We start from the raw sequence: 23,996 nt of genomic DNA on the forward strand, positions 1-23,996 counted from the left end.
CCCTGTGCTATGCGGCTGCTTCCCACTAGCTAGCTACTTTACATTTAGTAGTGTATATATGTCCATGTCACTCTCTCACTTTGTCACAGCTTACCCTTCCCCCTTCCCATATCCTCAAGTCCGTTCTCTAGTAGGTCTGTGTCTTTATTCCCATCTTACCCCTAGGTTCTTCATGACTTTTTTTTTTCCCTTAGATTCCATATATATGTGTTAGCATATGGTATTTGTTTTTCTCTTTCTGACTTACTTCACTCTGTATGACAGACTCTAGGTCCATCCACCTCACTACAAATAACTCAATTTCATTTCTTTTTACGGCTGAGTAGTATTCCATTGTATACATGTGCCACATCTTCTTTATCCATTCATGCGATGATGGACACTTAGGTTGCTTCCATCTCCTGGCTATTGTAAATAGAGCTGCAATGAACATTTTGGTACATGACTCTTTTTGAATTATGGTTTTCTCAGGGTATATGCCCAGTAGTGGGATTGCTGGGTCCTATGGTAGTTCTATTTGTAGTTTTTTAAGGAACCTCCATACTGTTCTCCATAGTGGCTGTACCAATTCACATTCCCACCAGCAGTGCAAGAGTGTTCCCTTCTCTCCACACCCTCTCCAGCATTTATTGTTTCTAGATTTTTTGATGATGGCCATTCTGACCGGTGTGAGATGATATCTCGTTGTACTTTTGATTTGCATTTCTCTAATGATTAATGATGTTGAGCATTCTTTCATGTGTTTGTTGGCAATCTGTATATCTTCTTTGGAGAAATGTCTATTTAGGTCTTCTGCCCATTTTTAGATTGGGTTGTTTGTTCTTTGGTTATTGAGCTGCATGAGCTGCTTGTATATTTTGGAGATGAATCCTTTGTCAGTTGCTTCATTTGCAAATATTTTCTCCCATTCTGAGGGTAGTCTTTTGGTCTTGTTTATGGTTTCCTTTGCTGTGCAAAAGCTTTTAAGTTTCATTAGGTCCCTATTGTTTATTTTTGTTTTTATTTCCATTTCTGTAGGAGGTGGGTCAAAAAGGATCTTGCAGTGATTTATGTCATAGAGTGTTCTGCCTATGTTTTCCTCTAAGAGTTTGATAGTTTCTGGCCTTACATTTAGGTCTTTAATCCATTTTGAGTTTATTTTTGTGTATGGTGTTAGGGAGTGTTCTAATCTCATACTTTTACATATACCTGTCCAGTTTTCCCAGCACCACTTACTGAAGAGCCTGCCCCTTCTCCACTGTACATTCCTGCCTCCTTTATCAAAGATAAGGTGACCATATGTGTGTGGATTCATCTCTGGGCTTTCTATCCTGTTCCACTGATCTATATTTCTGTTTTTGTGCCAGTACCATACTGTCTTGATTACTGTAGCTTTGTAGTATAGTCTAAAGTCAGGGAGCCTGATTCCTCCAGCTCCGTTTTTCATTCTCATTGTTGCTTTGAATATTTGGGGTCTTTTGTGTTTCCATACAAATTGTGAAATTTTTTGTTCTATTTCTGTGAAAAATGCCAGTGGTTGTTTGATAGGGATTGCATTGAATCTGTAGATTGCTTTGGGTAGTAGAGTCATTTTCACAATGTTGATTCTTCCAATCCAAGAACATGGTATATCTCTCCATCTATTTGTATCATCTTTAATTTCTTTTATCAGTGTCTCATAATTTTCTGCATACAGGTCTTTTGTCTCCTTAGGTAGGTTTATTCCTAGATATTTTATTCTTTTTGTTGCAATGGTAAATGGGAGTGTTTTCTTAATTTCACTTTCAGATTTTCATCATTAGTGTATAGGAATGCCAGAGATATCTGTGCATTAGCTTTGTATCCTGCTACTTTACCAAATTCATTGATTAGCTCTAGTAGTTTTCTGGTAGCATCTTTAGGATTCTCTATGTATAGTATCATGTCATCTGCATTTGTGAGTTATTTTATAGGCAAAGAGACTCTTAAAGGTTAATAAGCCAAAGAATAAAAAAAAATTGTACTGTATATAATTATTAATTTATCCTAAAGCATCTATTTAGGTGTTAACTTTTTAGAAGCCATTATGCTAAGAACTAGGTATATTAATTTGAATAAAATATGATTCTCAAATCATAATGAAAGATACATATGCATAAACCAAGGATACCATGTTAAATGCAGAGATAAATACAAAAGAGTGAATATCCATCTGTACATAGGGGGTGAAGTTAAGAGAGCATTTAAAGCCAAAGAGATTGCTATGTGAGTAATGAGAGGAGTTCACCATACAGAAGAGGAGAAAAGACATTTCTAGAAGAGACATTTCTAGACAAAGACATTTCTAGAAGAGAGAACAAAAAGGTTGAAATAAGCTTGGAATATTGAGAGAGCAAAGGAGTAAGAACATATGAGAAAAAACAAACCATACAAAAAAAACCATACCAAAAAAAAAGGAAAGCTGATTATATAGGAGGAAATTTAAATAGCTGGAAGTATTTTCATAAATCCTAACATAGTTGCTCTTGCCTCTTTGGGACATGGTTTCCTTATCCATAAATTAGATGAGATAAATTAGATAACATCTTAAATGTCTTCCAATTTTAACACTGTTTGATTTTATATCTTAAAAGTATTCAAGATAACCTACCTTCTGCAAGTGTAACTGTCACAGTCTCTCTGAGAATATTCCCACTACCTGTAGTCCATTGAAGCTGAAATGGCAACATTTACTTCAGTAAAAAGAACAAAGCATTTATTCTGAAAACTATTTTAAAACAGCAATGTAACTGTCATATCTTATTCAGTAATAGTATAAATGTGCTTTATTCTGTAATTACTCTCTTTATTTGTTCACATTCTCAAAGTATTAAGTATATTTAACTATGCAAATAAATTAGGTTCCTAAGGTCAGATAGCAAGAATTTGGATAGCAAGTGTAGATGGCAAAGACTACTGCTAACTAAATCTGTTTTAGTTCCTGAATTTTGGATAGTGAATAACTAAGAGTTTTGGACAGAAAAGAATAGTAGCTCTAGCTTACAAAAGTCTCAATCTATTCAGTTACTGAATTTAGAGAGTAAAAATGTATAGAGAAAAGAATATTGCTACTTGAGATTTTAATGCCAAAATCACTGCTTGTATTACAATTAGCAGTTCCTGGGTAACTACATTAATCTCTTCAGATTAGGCAAAATTTTCATAGAAATGGCCACCTTTCTGGAGAAAGCTACAGTATCACAATGTGAGGTAAACTTTATATCCATAGACAGCATATAGAACCAACATCATCACTTTGTGTATTCAACTCTGAACTATTCTATTTAAACTTGCTTCTATTGAAATTTTAAAAAGAGGTGGAGATATACACAGTATGTACTCAATAAATATCTGTTAAATGAATAAGATATACTTTTTACAGAGATAGTATGTGTTGATTTTTAAGTGAAGATTACTATTGTTATTATAGTCAGGGTTGGAAATTCGCTGATATTTCTTCTTGTGAGAGTAATAAAAAATATTTTAGTCAAATCATTATCTGAGAGTTCATAGTGTTCACATTTTGAGAAAAAGATACTACCATTTTTCCTTATATCACAGTTATAAGGAAATAAGTTATAAGTTATATGGCCTAATAGCAATCATGCATCAGCTGAGAAGGATTGTTGTAATAAAACAAGGAATTACAGTTGTAATCATACCGTTGCTGGAATAATCTCTGAGTTATATACATTATCTCCATTTCTCAAGGATTTCTGTACCTCATGGATGTGATTTTTTATATCATTTACAGTTGGAAAAAAGGATAAATTATGTCTTTCAGGTATCTCATCAGGTTTGAACAGTTCCCTTTCCACAAATTTTCTATGGAGAATATAAAATAGAATAAAAACATAAACAATCTAGCAATCTAATTCAGCTCAAATGACAGAGTTCTCTTTTAGTATAAACTTCTAAGTATGGTTTACAGCTTTATAAGTAATTTATATTTTTCCACTTTTTTCCCATACATTAAGTCATGGAATTCATGCAGATTAAAGAAATGTAATATTTTCATTGGTTAAACACCTATATATCTTAGAATGAGCTTTGATATTTTTATGAATTTAACGAAATCACTATTTTCAATTTAAATATAATATGTTTTTGAATGCCAGGCACTGCACTGAACACTTCACATCTAGTATCTCCTTTAACCCACACTATAATCCTGTGAGGTAGGTATAATTATCATTCCTACTTTACAGATGAGAGAACAGAGGGCTACAGAAGTTAAGTATTGCTTTGGCCAAAAAGTTCGTTCGGGTTTTCGTAAGCTGTTAGGGACAAATCCGAATGAACTTTTTGGCCAACCCAATCATTTCCCCAAAGTTATACACCTAGCTAGTAAGTAAGAGAGACTGGGCCTATACCAAAGTTATACATATAAACATCATGTTTCATTGCTTTCAAAAGTCATCAATTAATATATGAAATACGTCTGCTCAAATTTTACAAGTAGACAAATGAGAAGATAGAAATAAAAGGCAGCATTGCCATACGATGATTATAAAAAATAAAGATGTAAAAGAAATGATAAAATTCAATATATATATTCTTTGTGCATTACATTCAGTAGACCACATTGAAGAGCTGTATTATACCTCTGTTTCTACAATATAGGTTTAGTAAAATAGTGGATGGCTTACCAAACTTTGGCTCTGTTCTAAGAATGCCCCAATGGAAATAAACATAAAATGTCTAAGAAAGCTGCTAAATAGAAAAGTCATGTATTAATTAAGAAATAATCCTGGGAAATACTCATTGTGTTGTTCAGATCAGACTACACAATAACCAGAAGGAATAAGGTCAGTTAAGTAGCAGAAATCATGCTGGAGAGCACAGGCTGTAGTCAGACCTAGATTTCAGTTCTGCCTGTATATCTTTAACCACCCTGAGTCTCCATTTCCTCATCTGCAGAATGAGGATAAATACACAAACTTCATGAGTCATAAGAATAAATGAGATCATACCTATAAGTGCTTAGCACAATAGCTGGCACATACATACTAAGTGCCACCTAATAATTATTATTATATCCTGAGTATCAATAAAATTAGACCAGAGTACTATCTATAAAATTTCATTAAACAAAAAAACTATCCACATTCTTTTGTTGTAATAAAATTTAATTGCATTTCAAACAGGTTAAAACAAGTATCTTGGCCCACGTTTTAAAATCTTTTCTACAAATTTTTTTTCTGTAAAGGTATTTAGTACATAATTCAATGTATATATCATTTAGAAATAGTCCAATTTGCCAAATCTGAATATGGAATATCTCAAATGAGTAATTCGAATCATTACTTATGGCTTGCCAAGCATCTGCAGAAAAATGATCAGTTCATAAATAAGATTATTTTAATAAATTAATAAACTATATTCCTTATCTACTCTGATAGCCTATATCCTGGAAAATGTCTATAATATTAAGTGTATTATTTAAACCAACAAACAGAAATGAAAAAGAACAATTTGTTTCTACTGTACCTTAGCTGTTTCCTTACTGCATACACTTGTTGTATTCCCTGTGATACTAGTTCTTGAATTTTACGTGCTACTTGAGGATGTAGACGTGAGGGTAATGTACAGTTCTCATCTCTAACTGCAGCTTCCTCTTCTTCAAGAGAAGACATAGGAAAAGGGGAAGGTGATAAAGGGAGGCAGGGAGTCTCTAATTCGTGATACTGATGAGCTTGCTGAGTAGGTAACTGTACATACCACCTGACAAGAAAAAATATTTAAAATTATATTACTAGACAAAGGCAAGAATCAGGGCTTCCCTGGTGGTGTAGTGGTTGAGAATCTGCCTGCCAATGCAGGGGACATGGGTTCGAGCCCTGGTCTGGGAAGATCCCACATGCCACGGAGCAACTAGGCCCGTGAGCCACAACTACTCAGCCTGCGCATCTGGAGCCTGTGCTCCGCAACAAGAGAGGTCGCGACAGTGAGAGGCCCACGCACCGCGATGAAGAGTGGCCCCCGCTTGCCACAACTAGAGAAAGCCCTCGCACAGAAACAAAGACCCAACACAGCCAAAAATCAATAAATTAAAAAAAAAAAGCAACAATCATAGTTACTTATGTTAATACTCATCAGGAGAAGGAATCATCGTTTAAGAAAAATTATATGATTATATGATATTAAATAAATGTAAATTTAAAATTTTTACGTAAATTAAATAAAAATAAAATAAATATAAATAAAAGTTAAAATGTTCTGTCTTAACTCTTCTAAGATTGGCTTTATACCCAATTAAATAAAAATCTTTATAAACCTTTATAGACTTTTACTATGTCCTTAAAGTTAAGGAGGGTGCAAGATTTAGGTATACATGAAAATGGTATTTAAAATTTCATATTAAGTAAACTTTACCTCAAAATAATGAGATTTTAAAATCATCTTTTGAATTGTGTATTTTCCCATTCTTCTACCATTTTGTTCCCAAATTACAACTTCTGTGTTGTACGTATAATCCTCCTAACCAAAGAGTGGATAAAATTTAGTGCCTACGAAGATCGAGCTATGTGAGGGAATGTTCGCAGACAGGAACTCAACATACTGCCCCCATAGCACTCCAGCTCCTTTTGCCCCAATGAGCAAGAGAATCAACTAAAAGGTGAACACAGATGTCTTACAGCCATGCAGTAAAACAGATTCTAGGAAAATGAACTTATCTGATAGGATACAGTTTTAATAAATATCTTTATACAAAATGCTTGCACTGTCTGATATTGCATGAAACGGAGCCTACTTAAAAATTATACAAAATGTTCTCCAAACTGAAGAGTCTAATTATTGATTGTATTTATTTTTCATATATCTGAAACTTTTTCTAAAGATCACATAAAAACTGTATTCCATACACTTAACCCCCTTATAAATTCTTCACCATTCTTCAGCACATAAATGAAAGTAAGAAAGAAAGCTAATATTTCTTATTTAAAACCTGAAGCATGAAAGATATAAAATGGAATTTTATATAGGGCTTAGAATTCATATCTGGCTGCCATAAGTAATCAAAGATGGGTTTTAAAAATATATGTAGGTGACTGCAAGTTCAGTTCCTAATAAGTATCTGAAAAAACGTACTAAATATATAATAAAATGTGTTGCTAAATATGTATTTATCATTTGGGGAAAAAACTTCCACACTGTATAAAGAATTCTTTGGTTAAAATTATCCACATTTGGACGATAAACTCAATGGCTTATACAGTGGTAAATCATTTTAATACCTAGGGAGCAACTAATAAGACATCTATCTACCTTATAAAAACCATTTCTTAATGAAATAATTGGAAAACATAATAATTTCTCTTATTACAGAATTCTTCCAAATGGAGCGAAGTAATTTGTAAAATAAAAGAACAATATAAATGTCATACCTAAGAACACCACCAGCATCTACCAAGTTCTTCTTTAGCATGTTAAAGGCTTTTTCCTGCTCCATTCGGATTATTTTCCTGTCAATTTTGGGGTCTGTAGGAACTCTATATTCAGGAAATTTCTGTACCTTTTTAATGTAAATCCTTTTTATAAGAAAAAGAAGAATTGTTTTCATTATACTATAACCTCAAGACTAACTTATCAACCACAAGTTTACTTTAGCATTAGTTTAGCAGAGTTTAGAGAAAATTCGATTAATCTAGAAAGGATTCAGATAATTATGTGAAAGATATGCCATATTTTCCGTGTATAATACTCAGCAAGTTAATAATCATTACTTTAGTAAAAATGTCTAAATATTATGAATATTAACTTTTTTTTTCTGGATCTGTCTCTTCTCCATTCTCCCTGAAGCTGTAAACACCTCACACCTGGATTACTTTACTACCTGCCTTCTGGAGCCTCTAGGCCTCCAGTCTTCTATTTCTTAAATCCACTAGATATATCAATGCCACAATAATTCTTTGCATTTGTACCTCTCTGTTGAAGAATCCATCTGTTCTTTAATCAAGCACAAATTTCTTAGCATTCAAGGCATTCTATATGATTCTAATTTATTTACCCATCTTTTCATCACTTCAAATATAAAATTGCTTTTCCTGTTAAGTTTATCATCTCAATGTTCCTTCCTCCTCTGATACCAAATACACAATCATGCTATATCTTTCTTTATATCATTCTCCTACCCTACCATATCTTCCTTCTAATTCTCTATCTACCAAATTCAATCTAAACTTCAGTATCCAGGTTAAGTTCCATTTTCTTTCCTGTTAATGAGTTTGCTAGGATATATTCCTTCTCTGAAGACAGTTAGCTAATCCACATATTTAACATTATATACAATACTATTATGTTCTCTTATAGTTTGTTGCTTCCTGATCTACCCCAACAATATTTTAAGTTTCCCATGATTAAGTAAAATCATATACCTCTTTTAGTCTCCCCTCCTTCCCATGGCACCCAATGTTGTTGCTGGGCACAGAGCAGATACTCAAAAAGTACTTATAGAATGATAGAGAATAAAATTATCTCTTCACGTATAGATTTTCTCCCAAGTTATATCTAAAGTTCTACATTGCTCATATTTAAAAGCAATGTTTTGTTTAATGATCTACACTGCTTATATTTAAAAGCAAAGTTTTGTTTAATGGTCAGGTTTAAATATTGTCTAAAGTTATCATTATCAGATTAAACATGAAAAGTCTTCTTAACTGGCTTTAAAAACTTCTTGAGAATGCTGGGGTTTGTGATATGAGATGTAATGCTAAAATAAAATGTTTCAAAGCTCAACTAAATCCAACATTTACATGTTATTTAAAAATTTTATCTTATGATTTAAAACACTTTCAATGTGTGAAAAAAGAATATTAGTAAAGAACATTACAAAAATCTTTAATTGGTGCACATTATTCATTCTCAGCCACAGCAATGACTACTCAGTAGTCCTATTCTACCTAAAACTTACTCTGCTGGTCTTCTACATTGCTGGTATGAATATAATTGGTAAAATCACTCTACAAAGCAACTCTGCAACACCTGTCAACATTTAAAAAGAATACAACACTTGCCCTAGCAATTTCATTTCAAGGAATTTATTCCATCAATATACTTACACAAGTGTACAAATAGGTACAATGTTATTAGCTGAAGCTTTGTATATAATAATAAAGAATATTTTCCAGAGCCTACATGTCCATTGTTGGAGGACTAATTAAGTAAATGATAATTCATCTATAAATGAAATATTATATAGCTATTAAAAAGAAGGAACCATGAAAATAACATAATTTGTATGTCAATTTTATCTCACTTTTTAAAATCAGTTGATCAATCAATAAAAAGAAGTAATCGGTTCATTTAAATATAGACATGGAGCCAACTTTGAGATATACTGAGAATGAAAAAAATAGAGTAAAACAAGGTCCTACTGTATAGCACAGGGAACTATATCAATATCCTGTGATAAACCATAATGGAAAAGAATATGAAGAAGAGTATTTATACGTATAACTGAATCACTTTGCTGTACAGCAGAAATTAACACAACATTGTAAATCAACTATACTTCAATAAAAAATTTTTTTAAATGTAGAGGAATATATATCTCTACATTCACACTAGTATGAAGCATAATAGCTGTGCAGCAAATAACTACAATAGGCATTCAGAATGGAAATGTATCAATGTGAATTCATAGCCGGAAAGAAGGTATGCTACTACCCAAATTTAAGGAAAGAAAATATTAGTAATCTTTACTGAGATCTTCAACATTTATGACAGTAGAGTATATACCTATATGCATATACACAGAATATCTTTGCAAGGTTACTCAAGAAATTGGTAAGAGTTGTTGCCTTAAAGTGGGACACAGGAAGCAGGGGTAAGAGGAAACAGATTTCACTGTATGCTTTTGGCACTGCTTAAACTTAATAAAAATGTGCATATTAGCTATTCAAAAATAAGTACTTAATAAAAAAGAAATAAAAGAAAATAAAGCTTACCGGGCTGGACAAGTAGCTTTGTAGAGCTGACAAGACCTGCTTTCCTGCTCACTGATTTTTTTTAACTGGAAACCTTTTCTTCTTGGCCCATACTGACACTCCATTACCACAGCTCTACTCCCTGTGGGCCAAAACCAACTATTGATATTTAATTCAAGTATCCATCTGTTCTGGACACTAGATTAAAAATAACTTGGTGGTGGCAATGACAAAATCTATACTTCCAATTATACAACCTTAAGGAAAGAAAACATCAGTAAGACTTACTAAGATGTACAAACACATAAATTTAAAAGTTTATTGTAATAGTTACCAAATGTACCGCATTATGGTAAGGAAATTAGCAAATACCACATTTACTGACTGTCAACTGGTATTTACATATGTATGGTTTTTAATAATAAAATTTACTACTTTATAAGTAGAAATTAGCAAATGCTACATTTGTTAGTAAATATTAGTATCATTTAAAATTTTATTTCCTTTTATAATTCCTTATTTCTTTTTGAGCTGTTAGAATAATGTGATTACCAGCCTCTAAGATGGCTCCCAATGATCTCTGCCTCTTAGTACTCATGTCCTTGGTAATCCCCTCCCCTTGAGCATGAGCTAGACTTACTAACTTACTTCTACTGAACATGGCAGAAGTGACAGGATGTTATTTTTGATATTAGGTTATAAAAAGACTGTGACTTCCATCTTGGGTACTTTCTTGCTCTTGCTTGGATTGCTCTCTCCTGGTGAAATCAGATATCATGTGGTGAGACAGCTCTGTGAAGAGGCCCACCTGGCAAGGAATAAGGCCTGCCAACAGCCACATGAGTGAGCGTGGAAGCAGATCCTCCCCCAGTCAAGTCCTGAGACGACGGCAGATCCAGCCAACATCTTAATTGCAGTCTTGTGAGAGAACCTGGGGCAGAACCACCCTGTTAAGCTGCTCTTGGATTCCTGACCCATAGAAACTGTGAGACAATAAATGTTTGTTGTTTTCAACCACCACATTTGGGGTAATTTGTTACAGTACCATAGATAACACAAATAAGCAGAAGTGAAAACTATACAATCTAGGATTTTAAGTTGGATATCCTAATCTATGTAGGGTACAGCAAACTTTTCAAATATAAAACCCAAAACCCCAGGGACTTCCCTGATGGCCCAGTGATAGAATCCACCTTCCAATGCAGAGGACACAGGTTCGATCACTGGTCGGGGAATTAAGATCCCACCTGTCGCAGGGCAAGCAACGACAGAGCCCACGTGCTCTAGAGCCCACACGTCACAACCAGAGTGCCCACAAGCCGCAACCACTGAGCCTACATGCTCTAGAGCCTGCACAGCAAACTAGAGAGAAGCCCACGTGCCACAACGAAGAGCCCGCGTGCCGCAAGATCCCGCGTGCCACAACTAAGACCCAATGCAGCCAAATAAATAAATAAATATATATTTTTAAAAATCCTGAAAAACACCAACCATGAATAAAAGTGTTGATAAGGCTGATAACTAACTTCTTCTAAATGATGGTAAAAGGAAAATCAGTTTGAGAAACAATATTTTATAATACATAAAACAAAGAATATGCAGAATATAAAGAACCATAAATAATTTAAAAATAAAAACTAACTACCAAACAGAAAAATGGGCAAAGACTATGAATAGGCAATTCAGAAAGGAAACAAAAGGATATTAAATAAACAAAAAGACGCTCAACTTCACTAGTAAACAGGGAAATGCAAATTGAAACAATACTAAGGACTTCGCTGGTTGCACACTGGTTAAGAGTCCACCTGCCAATGCAGGAGACATGGGTTCAAGTCCTGGTCCGGGAAGATCCCACATGCCACGGAGCAACTAAGCCCGTGCGCCACAACTACTGAGCCTGCGTTCTAGAGCCCGCGAGCCATAACTACTGAGCCCGCGTTGCCACAACTACTGAAGCCCACACGCCTAGAGCCCGTGCTCCGCAACAAGAGAAGCCACCACAATGAGAAGCCCACACACTGCAATGAAGAGTAGCCCCCACTCGCCGCAACTACAGAAAGCCCATGTGCAGTAACAAAGACTCAACACAGCCAAAAATTAATTAATTTAAAAAAATAAAACAATAGTAAGATACTCTCTCACACTCTTCAAATTGGTAAACATAAAAAATTTGACAATACTCTAAAACAACTGAATCCACTGATCAATCTTACAGTTAAAAATGCTACATAGGTAGTGATAAGAAGTACACAGCACACCTATGAAGTATTCTCGCAAAATACTTTAATCAAGATTAAATCTTCATTTAATCAAACTCATACATTAACAGACTACAGGAAATACAGGAGATAAAAGAACATGTTAAAAAACACCAGAGATAGAATCAGCAAAATCCTGAATATGGCAAAGTGTACAGGACAAACTACCTGGGGGAAAAGAGGAGAGAAGTTTTTAGATGAGAAGAAACTTAACCAAATTTGATCCATAAACTTGGTAACTTAACCAAATTTGATCCATAAACTTGGTTTGCATGTGAATTTATACAAACCTCTGCAAAAAGAATTATGGTAAGTGGAGAAATGTGAACAATGGACAACTTATGATATTAGGAAACTACTGTTCGGACTCCTTTGGTGGTCCAGTGGTTAAGACTCCACGCTTCCACTGCAGGGGGCGTTGGGGAACTACGATTCCACATGCCATGCAGCATGGCCAAAAAATTAAAAATTACAATATTAAAAAAAAAAAAGAAATTACTGTTAATTTTTTAAAGTGGGATAATGGGATATCCTTATATTTCAGATATATACTTTAATACCTTAAATACCTTATATACTTTTAGTAATTATTGATGAAACGATATCTGGAATTTCCTGTAAAATCATCTTTAGTAACTATAGATGAAATGATATCTGGAATTTCCTGAAGAAGTGGGTAGGGGTATAAATGACACAAGATTGACCACATGCTGATACTTGTTGAAGCTGGATGATGCATACACGGAGTTATGAGATTTCATACATTATTACCTCTACTTTGACATGCATATGAAAATTCCCATAGCATAAAGATTTTTAAAAATCTGACAATGTCAAATCATAGAATGAATGTGGGAAAGGGAAACTTTCATACATTGCTCAAAGGACTAAAAATTGATACAGGTTGTCAATTCCTCACGTTGATTCTCATATTTAAAAAGCATGGAAAACAAAAATTTTTGGAATACATTTGGCTGCAAAACCTGACCTGAACTTTATGAGGCTATTTATAGTCTTTATTCCTTTTAGTGTGGCTATGCATAATGAATTACTGTGTTTGATTATGTGATATTGTCTATGGAATACTTGCTAGGAGTATTCTGTAATATTACCATATTATAGTCCAAAACTACAGAATTCTGAAATACATTTGGGAAAAAAAAGTTTAGAGATTTTGGACCTGATCACCACCTTAGAGAGCAACTTGAGATAATCTTGTAAAGTAATTCCACTTTAATGCACACACTCTAGTAAACTACTTACAACTTTCCAACAGAAAACATGTATCATGGAGGTTAGACCATAGAATTCTTTGTAATATTGAAAAATTGGAAACAACCTAAATGATCATTAGTAGAAAAATAACTGCAGTTTGGTCATACGCTGGAATGACCAAATTTAAGTAATAGATTATTATATAATGTTAAATTATATAATAATTAAATTGGGTTAACTAGAATTTATAGTTATCAATATGGATAGATTTCAAAAATAAGAATGAGTGAAAAGTTTACCTAAGAAAATCTATAGTTTATTACTTACACATACTTTAAAATGTTCAAAACAATAAAATATATTATTATAAATACAAACATGTGTGATAAAGTATAAAAATACACACCAAATTCATGTAGTAGCTGCCTGAGGGGAGTTAAGAAGGGATTTTAAACTGGGGAGGAGAATAAAATCTGGGCAGAAGGGGTTACATTTATCTCAGCTTCCTCTAAGTAGTTCTCTTTACCCTCAGAGGTCCAGGATGAGGCTGCAACTCTTCTAGTTAAATCAATGCCCCCATATTTCTCAAATAAATCACTTATTCTTAGGTTCTTTGGGGTCTGACTAGTCCTAGGGTGACTCTCTGGAAATTGTCTGAAACTCTACTGCTTTAGTAAACACTAGCCCAGTGTTTGAGAATGCTGTATGTAACATACCTGATACTTGAGAACCCTAATATTAGAATTCTATATAATAACTCCAGATTGTATACCAGTTCTATACAGTAACTCCTGAGTTATACACTATATAAAATGGACACCGATTTTTTTCCCAAAAGACAAATCAAGAGAGAAGGAGAGACTATCAGGATTGGATGGGAAAAAAAAAAAAAACAACCAGCTATACATATTTAAAATAATAAAACTGCTCTATGGTTTGATTTTTATTAAATAGGTCTACCCGGAATTTAAATATTTTTTACTTTCTATTTTTCAGTATGAAGTATTATTTATTTACCCTAATATACTAAAATACAATTTTACAACATAAAATAATTGGTTATATTTACTGTAAGTTTTCTTTTTAGTTTAATATGCATTTTCACCAATTAACAGTCAGTTGTCATCTACCAAAATGAAAATGTTATCACCTTAGGAAAACCACATTTTCACAACAGATCATGGCTGCTGCTGAACTTTTTAAAATAAATCTTTAAAAAAGTACCTGCATTGACAAATGGGATTCCATCATATGGGACATACTGGGATTTCCACATCAAGCGTGTAGCTGGCTTGGCTGGGCTTGGAGATTGGCGGGTTCCCCAAACACTCTGTGTTTGCTGCTTGTGAAATGTTAGGACACTTTCTAATTCAGTCTCACTTACACAGTAGCCACGGTATGAATCTCCAATTTTCTGCATGTAGAAATTCACACACATATCACTTATTCAGATATACATTTCTTACTTCCATTTTATGGTTCCATTCTTGTTCTTTATTCTTTAGTTCCCACTTTTAACTTCCACCTTGCTAATATATTTTTAAGTATTTTTGTAAGCTGTCTTAAATTCTTCCTGAAATAAGGCAAGGTATAAACAAATCATGTAAATAAATTGATATTATCTATCCACAACCTTGTGAGTATCCCTCAACTAGAAGAAAAGCTTTTTCTATACCCAGAGAAATTTTTTAACTGTGATCTCTTAAACTGAAATGCATTTAGACCTAGAATTGATTCCAGGTATGTTTCTCCCTTATAGGGAATAAGAGCAGAGATGTGGAATAGAGATCTTTTTCCTCCTAATTAGACTAAACATTTCACCTGGCAAGAATACATTTAACAAAAGGAAGGTATCAACATACTGTTGTAGGTATACTTTGAGCCATAATAAAAAGAGATATTCTGATTCCAAACAATACATTATCTACAATTTCCCCTAAAAATAACGAAAATGCCTATGCTTATGAATTTTCTTCTAGCCTAGATATTTCCTCATCAAAATATCCCTACAAATAAAAGTAGGAACATTAACTCTAGCTATAGCATGTTTTTACAAATAAAATGAATACAGCATATAATGTTGTTAATGAAAGGAAAAATTCAGAATTAGTACAATGCAGTCAGACCCATATCAGGAGATAAAAGTTTAATGCAGTATTGAAATTTGTCCAACTAACAGATTTTGGTCAAATCTAAAAAATGCCTATAAGAAAAACACCTTTAAATGGAAATTCAAAAAGTAAAAAGGACTACTAAGCAATATTTTTAAGCAAAATGCAGAAAATATTTCTTCAGCCATTAACCAAAAATGTTTTTCACTATTGATATAGCTTCGAGAAAAAGAATCCTTCAATCTTTGAGATAATTCAGGCTGCTGGACAGTTTTAACTAATTTCTTACAAGATATATGATGTTAGATTAGCTACACAATGTACCATGGTGTAAAATGAAGTAATTTGGCCACATAATTGCTAATGCTTTAATGTCCATAGCATTTCATAAAGTTTATAATAATGATGTTAAAAACCCTCATCAAACGACAAGAATAGTACCTTTAGGAAACCAGTGAAAAACTATGACTAACAAAAAGTGTGAAGGGAAAAAAAATCTTACTGTCTATACATACATACGTACGTAACACTTAGAAAAGCAACAACAGTGATGATGTCCTAACAAATGTAATACATCATTAGACTTCATGATTAGAAATTTTCTCAAAACATTAAAACTCAAGTAATGTTTTTCCTTGCCATATTTTAAGATTTGTTTAAAACAATGAAGCATTTTAATAATTAAATACTCATTACCATATATGGTTTATATGTAGAAGTGCATGGTCCTTTTCCACAAAAAGTGTATAGTCTAAAAGGTATATAATAGTGAACAACCCAAGCTAGCAAATAATTAAGAATGGTAATGGTAATAATTATCAAAGAATTTTAAGAGATAAATAAGGACTTCCCCAGTGGCGCAGTGGATAAGACTCCGCGCTCCCAATGCAGGGGGCCCCAGGTTTGATCCCTGGTTAGGGAACTAGATCCCACATGCATGCTACAACTAAGAGTTTGCATGTCACAACTAAGGAGCCCGTGAGCTGCAACTAAGGAGCCTGCCTGCCGCAACTAAGAGCTGGCACAACCAAATAAATACATAAATAAAATTTTAAGAGATAAATAGGTAAAAGATAAAGTAATCATTAGACTATTACAGAAAAGACATATAGGACTTGCATTGGGATTTGAAGAATAGTAGTTAGAAAGGTTAGTAGAAGAAAAAATAACATATTAGGAAATGGAAATAAACACAAGTGAAGGAGGAGATAAAGGAAGATTCTGAAGTGTGTTCCAAGTAGGAATACTCGGCTAACATGAATGAAAGATGAATTGGAGAAAAGCAGGAAATAAAAAAGGATAAGATAAGGTGATACCTGATTATAGAAGACCTTGAAAGCTAGTAACAAGTGGCTAAATGATGTGGAAAAATAACACTGAGCTTATTGGGCAGTGAGAAAAGACAATGAAAGTAATATTTAAAGATAAGTAGTTTTAGAAAACTACACAGTAAGGACTAGAAATGGAAAAGTCAAAGAGATTAATGGGAAGGCTGTTACCATAATTGAGTTCAAGATAACAAAGGTCTGTGGGAAAAGCTCCCTTTAAACCACTTTAAAGAAAAAAACTAAAAGAATCAGGTGACTATCTGAATATGGGAAAGGAAGAAATTAGTCTAAAACTTTGTATCTAAGGAGATGGTATTTGTTATTACACAGACAAGGAATTTAGGAAGTAGAGCTAGTTGTGGTATGGCAGATAATTTCTCTTTAGATACGGTGAATTTGAGGTGAAATCTAAGTAAAGCTTCAAGTAAGTAGCTAGAGATCTGGGACAAAAGCAAGGGCAGAATTAAAGAACTGGTGATAGAGATTTGGGAATCATTTTTATAAAACTGAGAATTGAAAGTCAACAAAGCTGTTAAGCTCTACAAGGGATAAAATGTAGAGAAATAAGACAAGGTCAAATGGTGACTCTTGAAGAATTTCTGCTGAGAATATGAAAAGAAATAAATGCCAAGCAAAGAAACAGAAGGAATGATTAAAGGATAAAAAGTAGAGAAACATGATAGTGAAGTTTTATGGAAGACAAGGGAAAAGAGTTGTAAGAGAAGAAATGAAATGACAGTGAAGTGTGAAGGGATTTATAAGATCTCTGCTTTAACAGAGCTTACAAGCTCTAAGGAATAAAAGAGTTAGCACAAACATGAACAAAATATTACAGATACAGCTTCTATTAGTTGTACTCAAAAGTGGACATTTTGGGATGAATTGTAGTTATAATCAACTAAGTGAATCTACATAAGGATTATTTTTTAACTCACCTCACAGCTCCTAAGACGACAGGCCCATATAGGTGTGTTAGAAGAAAGTGGCTGGAGTGGAGCCAAAAAGGGTTCTTCAAGTATTCTGGGATGGGGGGGCATATATAAATATATATTACAAGTTACACACACACACACACACACACACACACACACACATACATACACACACACAGCATTCAGTTGCTTTATCCTCTTAGCCAGTCAAAGACAATACTGAGGTCATCAATTAGAAATTGTAATAATAATGGCAGATCGGTCTGATGGATGTAATTATGCTTTTTTTAATCATTACTATTTCATCAATTGCTAAAGCAAAAGTCTAACTTTGTTCTTCCAAATACCTGTAGTTTCAACAAATTCAAGTGTTTTATATATCTTTCTCAGAGCTTATTTTGTATTCTCACATAATTATTTTTCATTTAACAAAAAATGAGTCAATAAACCATCTTCAGGTGACTTATTAACAGTAACAAGATATTACGTCAAGTTCTAAAGTTAAATGTCACAAATATTATGTTACCTTTAAAATATTTTCATAGAACAATTAAAATATAATACAAAACCCATGTCTATATTTCCCTAAATTATTATAAACAGTGTTATTTTTAGGCAAAAGTAAAAGCTGAAATAGACATTAACAAAAAACATTTTAAACACTTTACCACAGAGGAATTAAATGCATAAAAATGTGATGAACCATTAAAAATTATAGGACCTAGAATGGATATTTCTTTTTTTAAAAAACTGTATTAGTGCCAGATGTTTACAGATTGCTTCAAAAGATAACAGGCAAATGTCACTGAGGAAAAGTAGCACGTTGGCCTTTTATAGATTCTAAAGTAGCTCCCTTATTGCCAAGATGTTATTAAAATGATTAAGGATGTAATTGATGATGGTTTATTTTATTTTCTGAATTTCTGATCTTTTCTATAGTCAGCCAGCTTTAAATGTGATAATGTAAAAAGAGATTTCCATGGTGATGTTCAAAGATGAGCTCCTCTTTCTCATTGACTCACCTGGTCACTGTCTTTTTGGGCAATGTGAGGGATGCATGTGGATGAAGAATGTAACTACTGTTATTGTCTGCTAGAGAATCCACTCTTACAGTTGGTAAGTTTCCGTCACTGGGTTTCTCTTCAGAGACATCTTAACAATAAGAACAAGAACAAAGCAACATCAATATCTTGAATAAGACCATAGAATGTAATGAACTGGAACTAATACATTTGAAATAGGAAAGATATACTCTGAAGCTAAAGATAATAAAACTTATACTTTATTGAGAATTTCTCTGATAAACTTGTTTACTTTTAAACTGTAATACTGACTACTAAAGTTTTGGAACTTATATTGAACAGCTAGGATATAAAAGTGGTAGAAGTAATTGTTATATTAATAGTATCACAATATAATAGGAAAATGTAAGACTAATTCTTTTAGTTTTTATACCATGTTTGTAATGTTTTCTGCAAACTATGTTTTCTTTTCCTTAAGTTGTAACAACTGTTATCAAAGACAAAGAATCATAACACTAAAGTAAGAATTATTTGCCCTAAACCATTATCTATGAAAACATGACAACAGTGTAGCTATGATGTTAGAAAAGAGATTCAAATAGATGGAAAAGGAAGGGAAGAAAAAGGAAAAGAACGAATAGGGATAATATCAAATAGGTAGAAAAAGAATAAAATAAAAAGAAATAGGGGGACTTCCCTGGTGGTGCAGTGGTTAAGAATCTGCCTGCCAATGCAGGGGGCACGAGTACGAGCCCTGGTCCAGGAAGATCCCACATGCCACGGAACAACTAAGCCCATGTGCCACAACTACTGAGCCTGCACTCTAGAGCCCATGAGCCACAAGTACTGAGCCCACATGCCACAGCTACTGAAGCCCGCACGCCTAGAGCCCACGCTCTGCAACAAAAGAAGCCACCGCAATGAGAAGCCCGCACACCACAACAAAGAGTAGCCCCTGCTCGCTGCAATTAGAGAAAGCCCACATGCAGCAACAAAGACCCAACACGTTCAAAAATAAAAAATAAATAAATACGGACTTCCCTGGTGGTGCAGAGGTTAAGAATCCGCCTGCCAATGCAGGGGACATGGGTTCGAACCCTGGTCCGGGAAGATCCCACATGCCGCAGAGCAACTAAGCCTGTGCTCTAGAGCCCATGAGCCACAACTACTGAGCCCACAAGCCTAGAGCCCATGTTCCACAACAAGAGAAGCCACTGCAATGAGAAGCCCGCACACCACAACGAAGAGCAGCCCCCGCTCGCCACAACTAGAGAAAGCCCATGCACAGCAACGAAGACCCAATGCAGCCAAAAAATTAATTAATTAAAATAAATAAATTTATTTAAAAAAATGGGGAGTATGATTCTTTCTGAATCTGAAGGAACAAAGAGGAAAAAAGCAAAGAGGATGAGAAGAATAGTTAAAAAAAAAAAGTGTCACATGTCTAACAACATTGATAAAAATATAAAATAAAAATTTCTCCAGTAGTTATTAGCACCATGTTCTTGTTATTGTTGCTGTCATTATTACTGTTATTAAAATTAAGAAGAATTTATTTTATGCTCACTGGTCATTTGGGAGGAAGCAAGAGTCAACCAGCTTCACAGAATTCCAAAATGAAATAGACAGCTAACCTAGACAGGAGTTGAAAAATGAACTTGAAATTTATTTGGGCTAAGAAACTTTTTCTAATCATTCAGTTCACAATCTTACCCAAAGAGATCAATTTTAGCACTGACTTTCATGAGGTGATTTTCTGAATATACGTTTGTTCTTTAAAACGTTCTTAAATCCCCTATATCCCATGATTACTCACCCTGAGGACTATTCACATCCACAAGCTGCCCCTGAGGTACAATCACTTGTGTCGTTCCTGTCTGGGTAGATGGAATTACGCGCAGCACCTGTCCATTTTCTGATGGGCTGGCAACAATCATCTTGGAGGCATTTTAAAAAAATCAAATGCATAAGTCTACAATGATTCAAAAGAATCATTACTTAAAAAATTAGTAGACATGCCTACCTCTACAGCAGATACTATCATTTTCTTCGTTTTATAGATGAAAACACTGAGGTACCTAAAAATTTTTTCCCAAAGTCTCACAATTGATAAGTGGTAAAGCCAGGATTCAAAACAGGCAGTTTGATCCTATGTCCTATGATCTTAACCACCTATGATCTTAATCATTACATGGACGTGAGGTCTAATTACTTAGTAACCTGAACACGTAAGTCTCTGACTACACTAAATATATTTACTTTTTTCTACTTACTGTATTATCCACACGTTTGACCTATTTGTGTGATAATCACTGGTCTCATATTTTAAGTCATTTTCATTTAAAAACAGTAACTTAGATGTCTAATTAAACAGGATTTATTTTTATATCTCTGCATTTTTATATATCCTGTCTTGGTCTATAAGGAATACTACAGAGTGACCCAAAAGTCTGAAAACATAGGGGAATTGTATATTTATTATTTCCTTTGGTGTTTTTGTTTGCTTTTTTCAGTTTAACAAATGAACTCCTTGCCTCAAATTTAGAGGAATGTCAACTAAGAAAGCGTCTAAAGTTGAAGAAAAACATTTTGAGCCTGTCATTTAAAAATATAACTAATATATTATTTAAAATTAAGTTTATCCTATATTTCCAGACTTTCTGGATACCTTATAAACTTTATTACCTAAAAACTACTCTTCTACTAACAGTTTTACTGTTTTACCTGAAATCCCCTGTCCTCAGTTTTCCCTAGGGCAAATAACTGTCCTTAATCATTCCAACCCACTTTCTCAAACTTCCCTTTTGCTATGTAAAACATGAAAACTTTGCTGATGGCCTGATAGAGACGGCATCACTTTTAGAGAGGGTCATTTGAAAAACTTTAAATTTGGGGAAAAAAAAAACCACCCTTAAACCTCAACAAAACAGAAAGCTTTCACTATAATCATAAACATTTCCCAGAAATTAAGAGTAGAAATTTTTTCCTTCCCTCAGTGTTTGTCAAGTTTCTTGAGATAAAAAAATCTTGCCATATCTCTTATACCTCTTATTACTTCAGCATGAAAATCAACTGTAAACTCTGAGGATGATAATTCCTTTTCATTTGTGGAGTTCATACTAAGCAGCAGGACTTTACATGGATCGGGTTGGCCAAAAGGTTCGTTTGGTTTTTTCTGTAAGATGGCTCTAGTAGCACTTAGTTGACTTTAACTTCATTCAAAACAATTTTGTTAGATTTTATGTGACAGCTGTCATATCAGTGTGCATTTAAAAAAAGACTGACCAAAATTGGTGAATTTTTTTATAAATGTTTATTGGCATCATAATTTTTTTTTTTTTTGGTTGCGCCAGGTTCTAGTTGCTGCCGGTGGGCTCCTTAGTTGCAGCACGTGGGCTCCTCAATTGCGGCCAGTGGGCTCCTTAGTTGCAGAATGTGAACTCTTAGTTGCTTCGTGCATGTAGGATCTAGTTCCCTGACCAGGGATGGAACCTGGGCCCCCTGCAATGGGATCTCGGAGTCTTAACCGCTGTGCTGCCAGGGAAGTCCCAAAATTGGTGAATTTTTGTGTAGCCATTTTAATACTGAAGATGGAAGGAAAAAAACCCCAACATTTTTGGCATATTATGCACTTTATTATTTCAAGAAAGGTAAAAATGCAACTGAAACGCAAAAAAAGATTTGTGCAGTGGCATGGAGAAGGCGCTGTGTCTGACTGAATGTGTCAAAAGTGGTTTGCGGGCTTCCCTGGTGGCGCAGTGGTTGAGAGTCCGCCTGCCGATGCAGGGGACACGGGTTTGTGCCCCGGTCTGGGAAGATCCCACGTGCCGCGGAGCAGCTGGGCCCATGAGCCGGAGCCTGTGCTCCGCGACGGGAGAGGCCCCAATAGTGAGAGGCCCGTGTACCGCAAAAAAAAAAAAAAAAAGTGGTTTGCGAAGTTTCATGCTGGAGATTTCTCGCTGGATGATGCTCCACGATCAGGTAGACCAGTTGAAGTTGATAGCGATCAAATCGAGACATTGAGAATAATCAACGTTATACCACACAGGAGATAGCCGACATACTCATAATATCCAAATCAAGCGCTGAAAATCATTTGCGCCAGCTTGGTTACGTGAATCGCTTTGATGTTTGGGTTCCACATAAATTAAGCAAAAAAACCCTTCTTGACCGTATTCCCGCATGCGATTCTCTACTTAAACGTAATGAAAACGTTCCATTTTTAAAACAAATTGTGACCGGCAATGAAAAGTGGATACTGTACAATAATGTGGAACAGAAGAGATTGTGGGGCAAGCGAAATGAACCTACACCAAAGGCCGGTCTTCATCCAAAGAAGGTGAGGTTGTGTATATGGTGGGATTGGAAGGGAGTCCTCTATTATGAGCTCCTTCTGGAAAACCAAATGATTAATTCCAACAAGTACTGCTCCCAATTAGACCAACTGAAAGCAGCACCCGACGAAAAGCATCCGGAATTAGTCAACAGAAAATGCATAATCTTCCATCAGGATAACGCAAGGCCACATGTTTCTTTGATGACCAGGCAAAAACTGTTACAGCTTAGCTGGGAAGTGCTGATTCATCCACCATATTCACCAGACATTGCACCTTCGGATTTCCATTTATTTAGATCTTTACAAAATTCTCTTAATGGAAAAAATTTCAATCCCCTGGAAGACTGTAAAAGGCACCTGCAAGAGTTCTTTGCTCAAAAAGATAAAAAGTTTTGGGAAGATGGAATTATGAAGTTGCCTGAAAAATGGCAGAAAGTAGTGGAACAAAAGGGTGAATACATTGTTCAATAAAGTTCTTGGTGAAAACGAAAAATGTGTCTTTTATTTTTACTTAAAAACCAAAGGCACTTTTTGGCCAACCCAATATTACGTTATTTAATCTTCATCACATGTATATAAACTATATACATTTTATACATGCGGAAATTGCAACACAGTATTTACAAAACTCATTCAAGGTAACTCAGAGCTATATAGTCCTGAGCTGAAATTCAAACCCAAGCAGTCTGACTCCTTTTAACCACTACTTTGTACTGTCTCCCAATATCTGATGATGTTACTTAACCTAAAAAAAGACAAAAATAAAACAATACGAAAACCCTACTGGACTTCAAAAGGCAATAGTAATAATACTGTTGTTAATTCTTTACTCCCTGTAAATGAGATTAAATATGTGTGAAAATTTTTC

The 23,996-nt window shown here is 34.3% G+C and overlaps 1 protein-coding gene across 17 annotated transcripts in view; it reads right to left on the minus strand.

Moving 5' to 3' along the window:
* Window positions 1-23,996, minus strand: part of CARF (calcium responsive transcription factor) — a 94,620-nt gene that overhangs the window by 51,362 nt on the left and 19,262 nt on the right. For 13 of the 17 annotated variants that reach the window (XR_010944309.1, XR_010944308.1, XR_010944307.1 and 10 more), the window contains 9 exons: window positions 20,609-20,729; window positions 18,793-18,922; window positions 17,774-17,858; window positions 14,624-14,813; window positions 9,948-10,068; window positions 7,386-7,529; window positions 5,488-5,721; window positions 3,660-3,822; window positions 2,609-2,672 (listed from right to left, as the gene is read on the minus strand). Coding sequence is in view for 12 of the 17 variants with exons in the window: in XM_067740942.1 (XP_067597043.1) it covers window positions 2,609-2,672; window positions 3,660-3,822; window positions 5,488-5,721; window positions 7,386-7,529; window positions 9,948-10,068; window positions 14,624-14,813; window positions 17,774-17,858; window positions 18,793-18,922; window positions 20,609-20,729 (1,252 nt within the window). In the remaining 5 variants the exon portion in view is untranslated. Of the gene's footprint in view, window positions 1-2,608; window positions 2,673-3,659; window positions 3,823-5,487; window positions 5,722-7,385; window positions 7,530-9,947; window positions 10,086-10,734; window positions 12,248-14,623; window positions 14,814-17,773; window positions 17,859-18,792; window positions 18,923-20,359; window positions 20,427-20,608; window positions 20,765-23,996 lie in introns of those variants that run through there. The other 4 variants (XM_067740951.1, XM_067740950.1, XM_067740952.1 and 1 more) reach the window with 4 other exon arrangements.

The sequence above is a fragment of the Pseudorca crassidens genome, chromosome 6 (genome assembly GCF_039906515.1).
Source record: "Pseudorca crassidens isolate mPseCra1 chromosome 6, mPseCra1.hap1, whole genome shotgun sequence".
NCBI lineage: Eukaryota > Metazoa > Chordata > Mammalia > Artiodactyla > Delphinidae > Pseudorca > Pseudorca crassidens.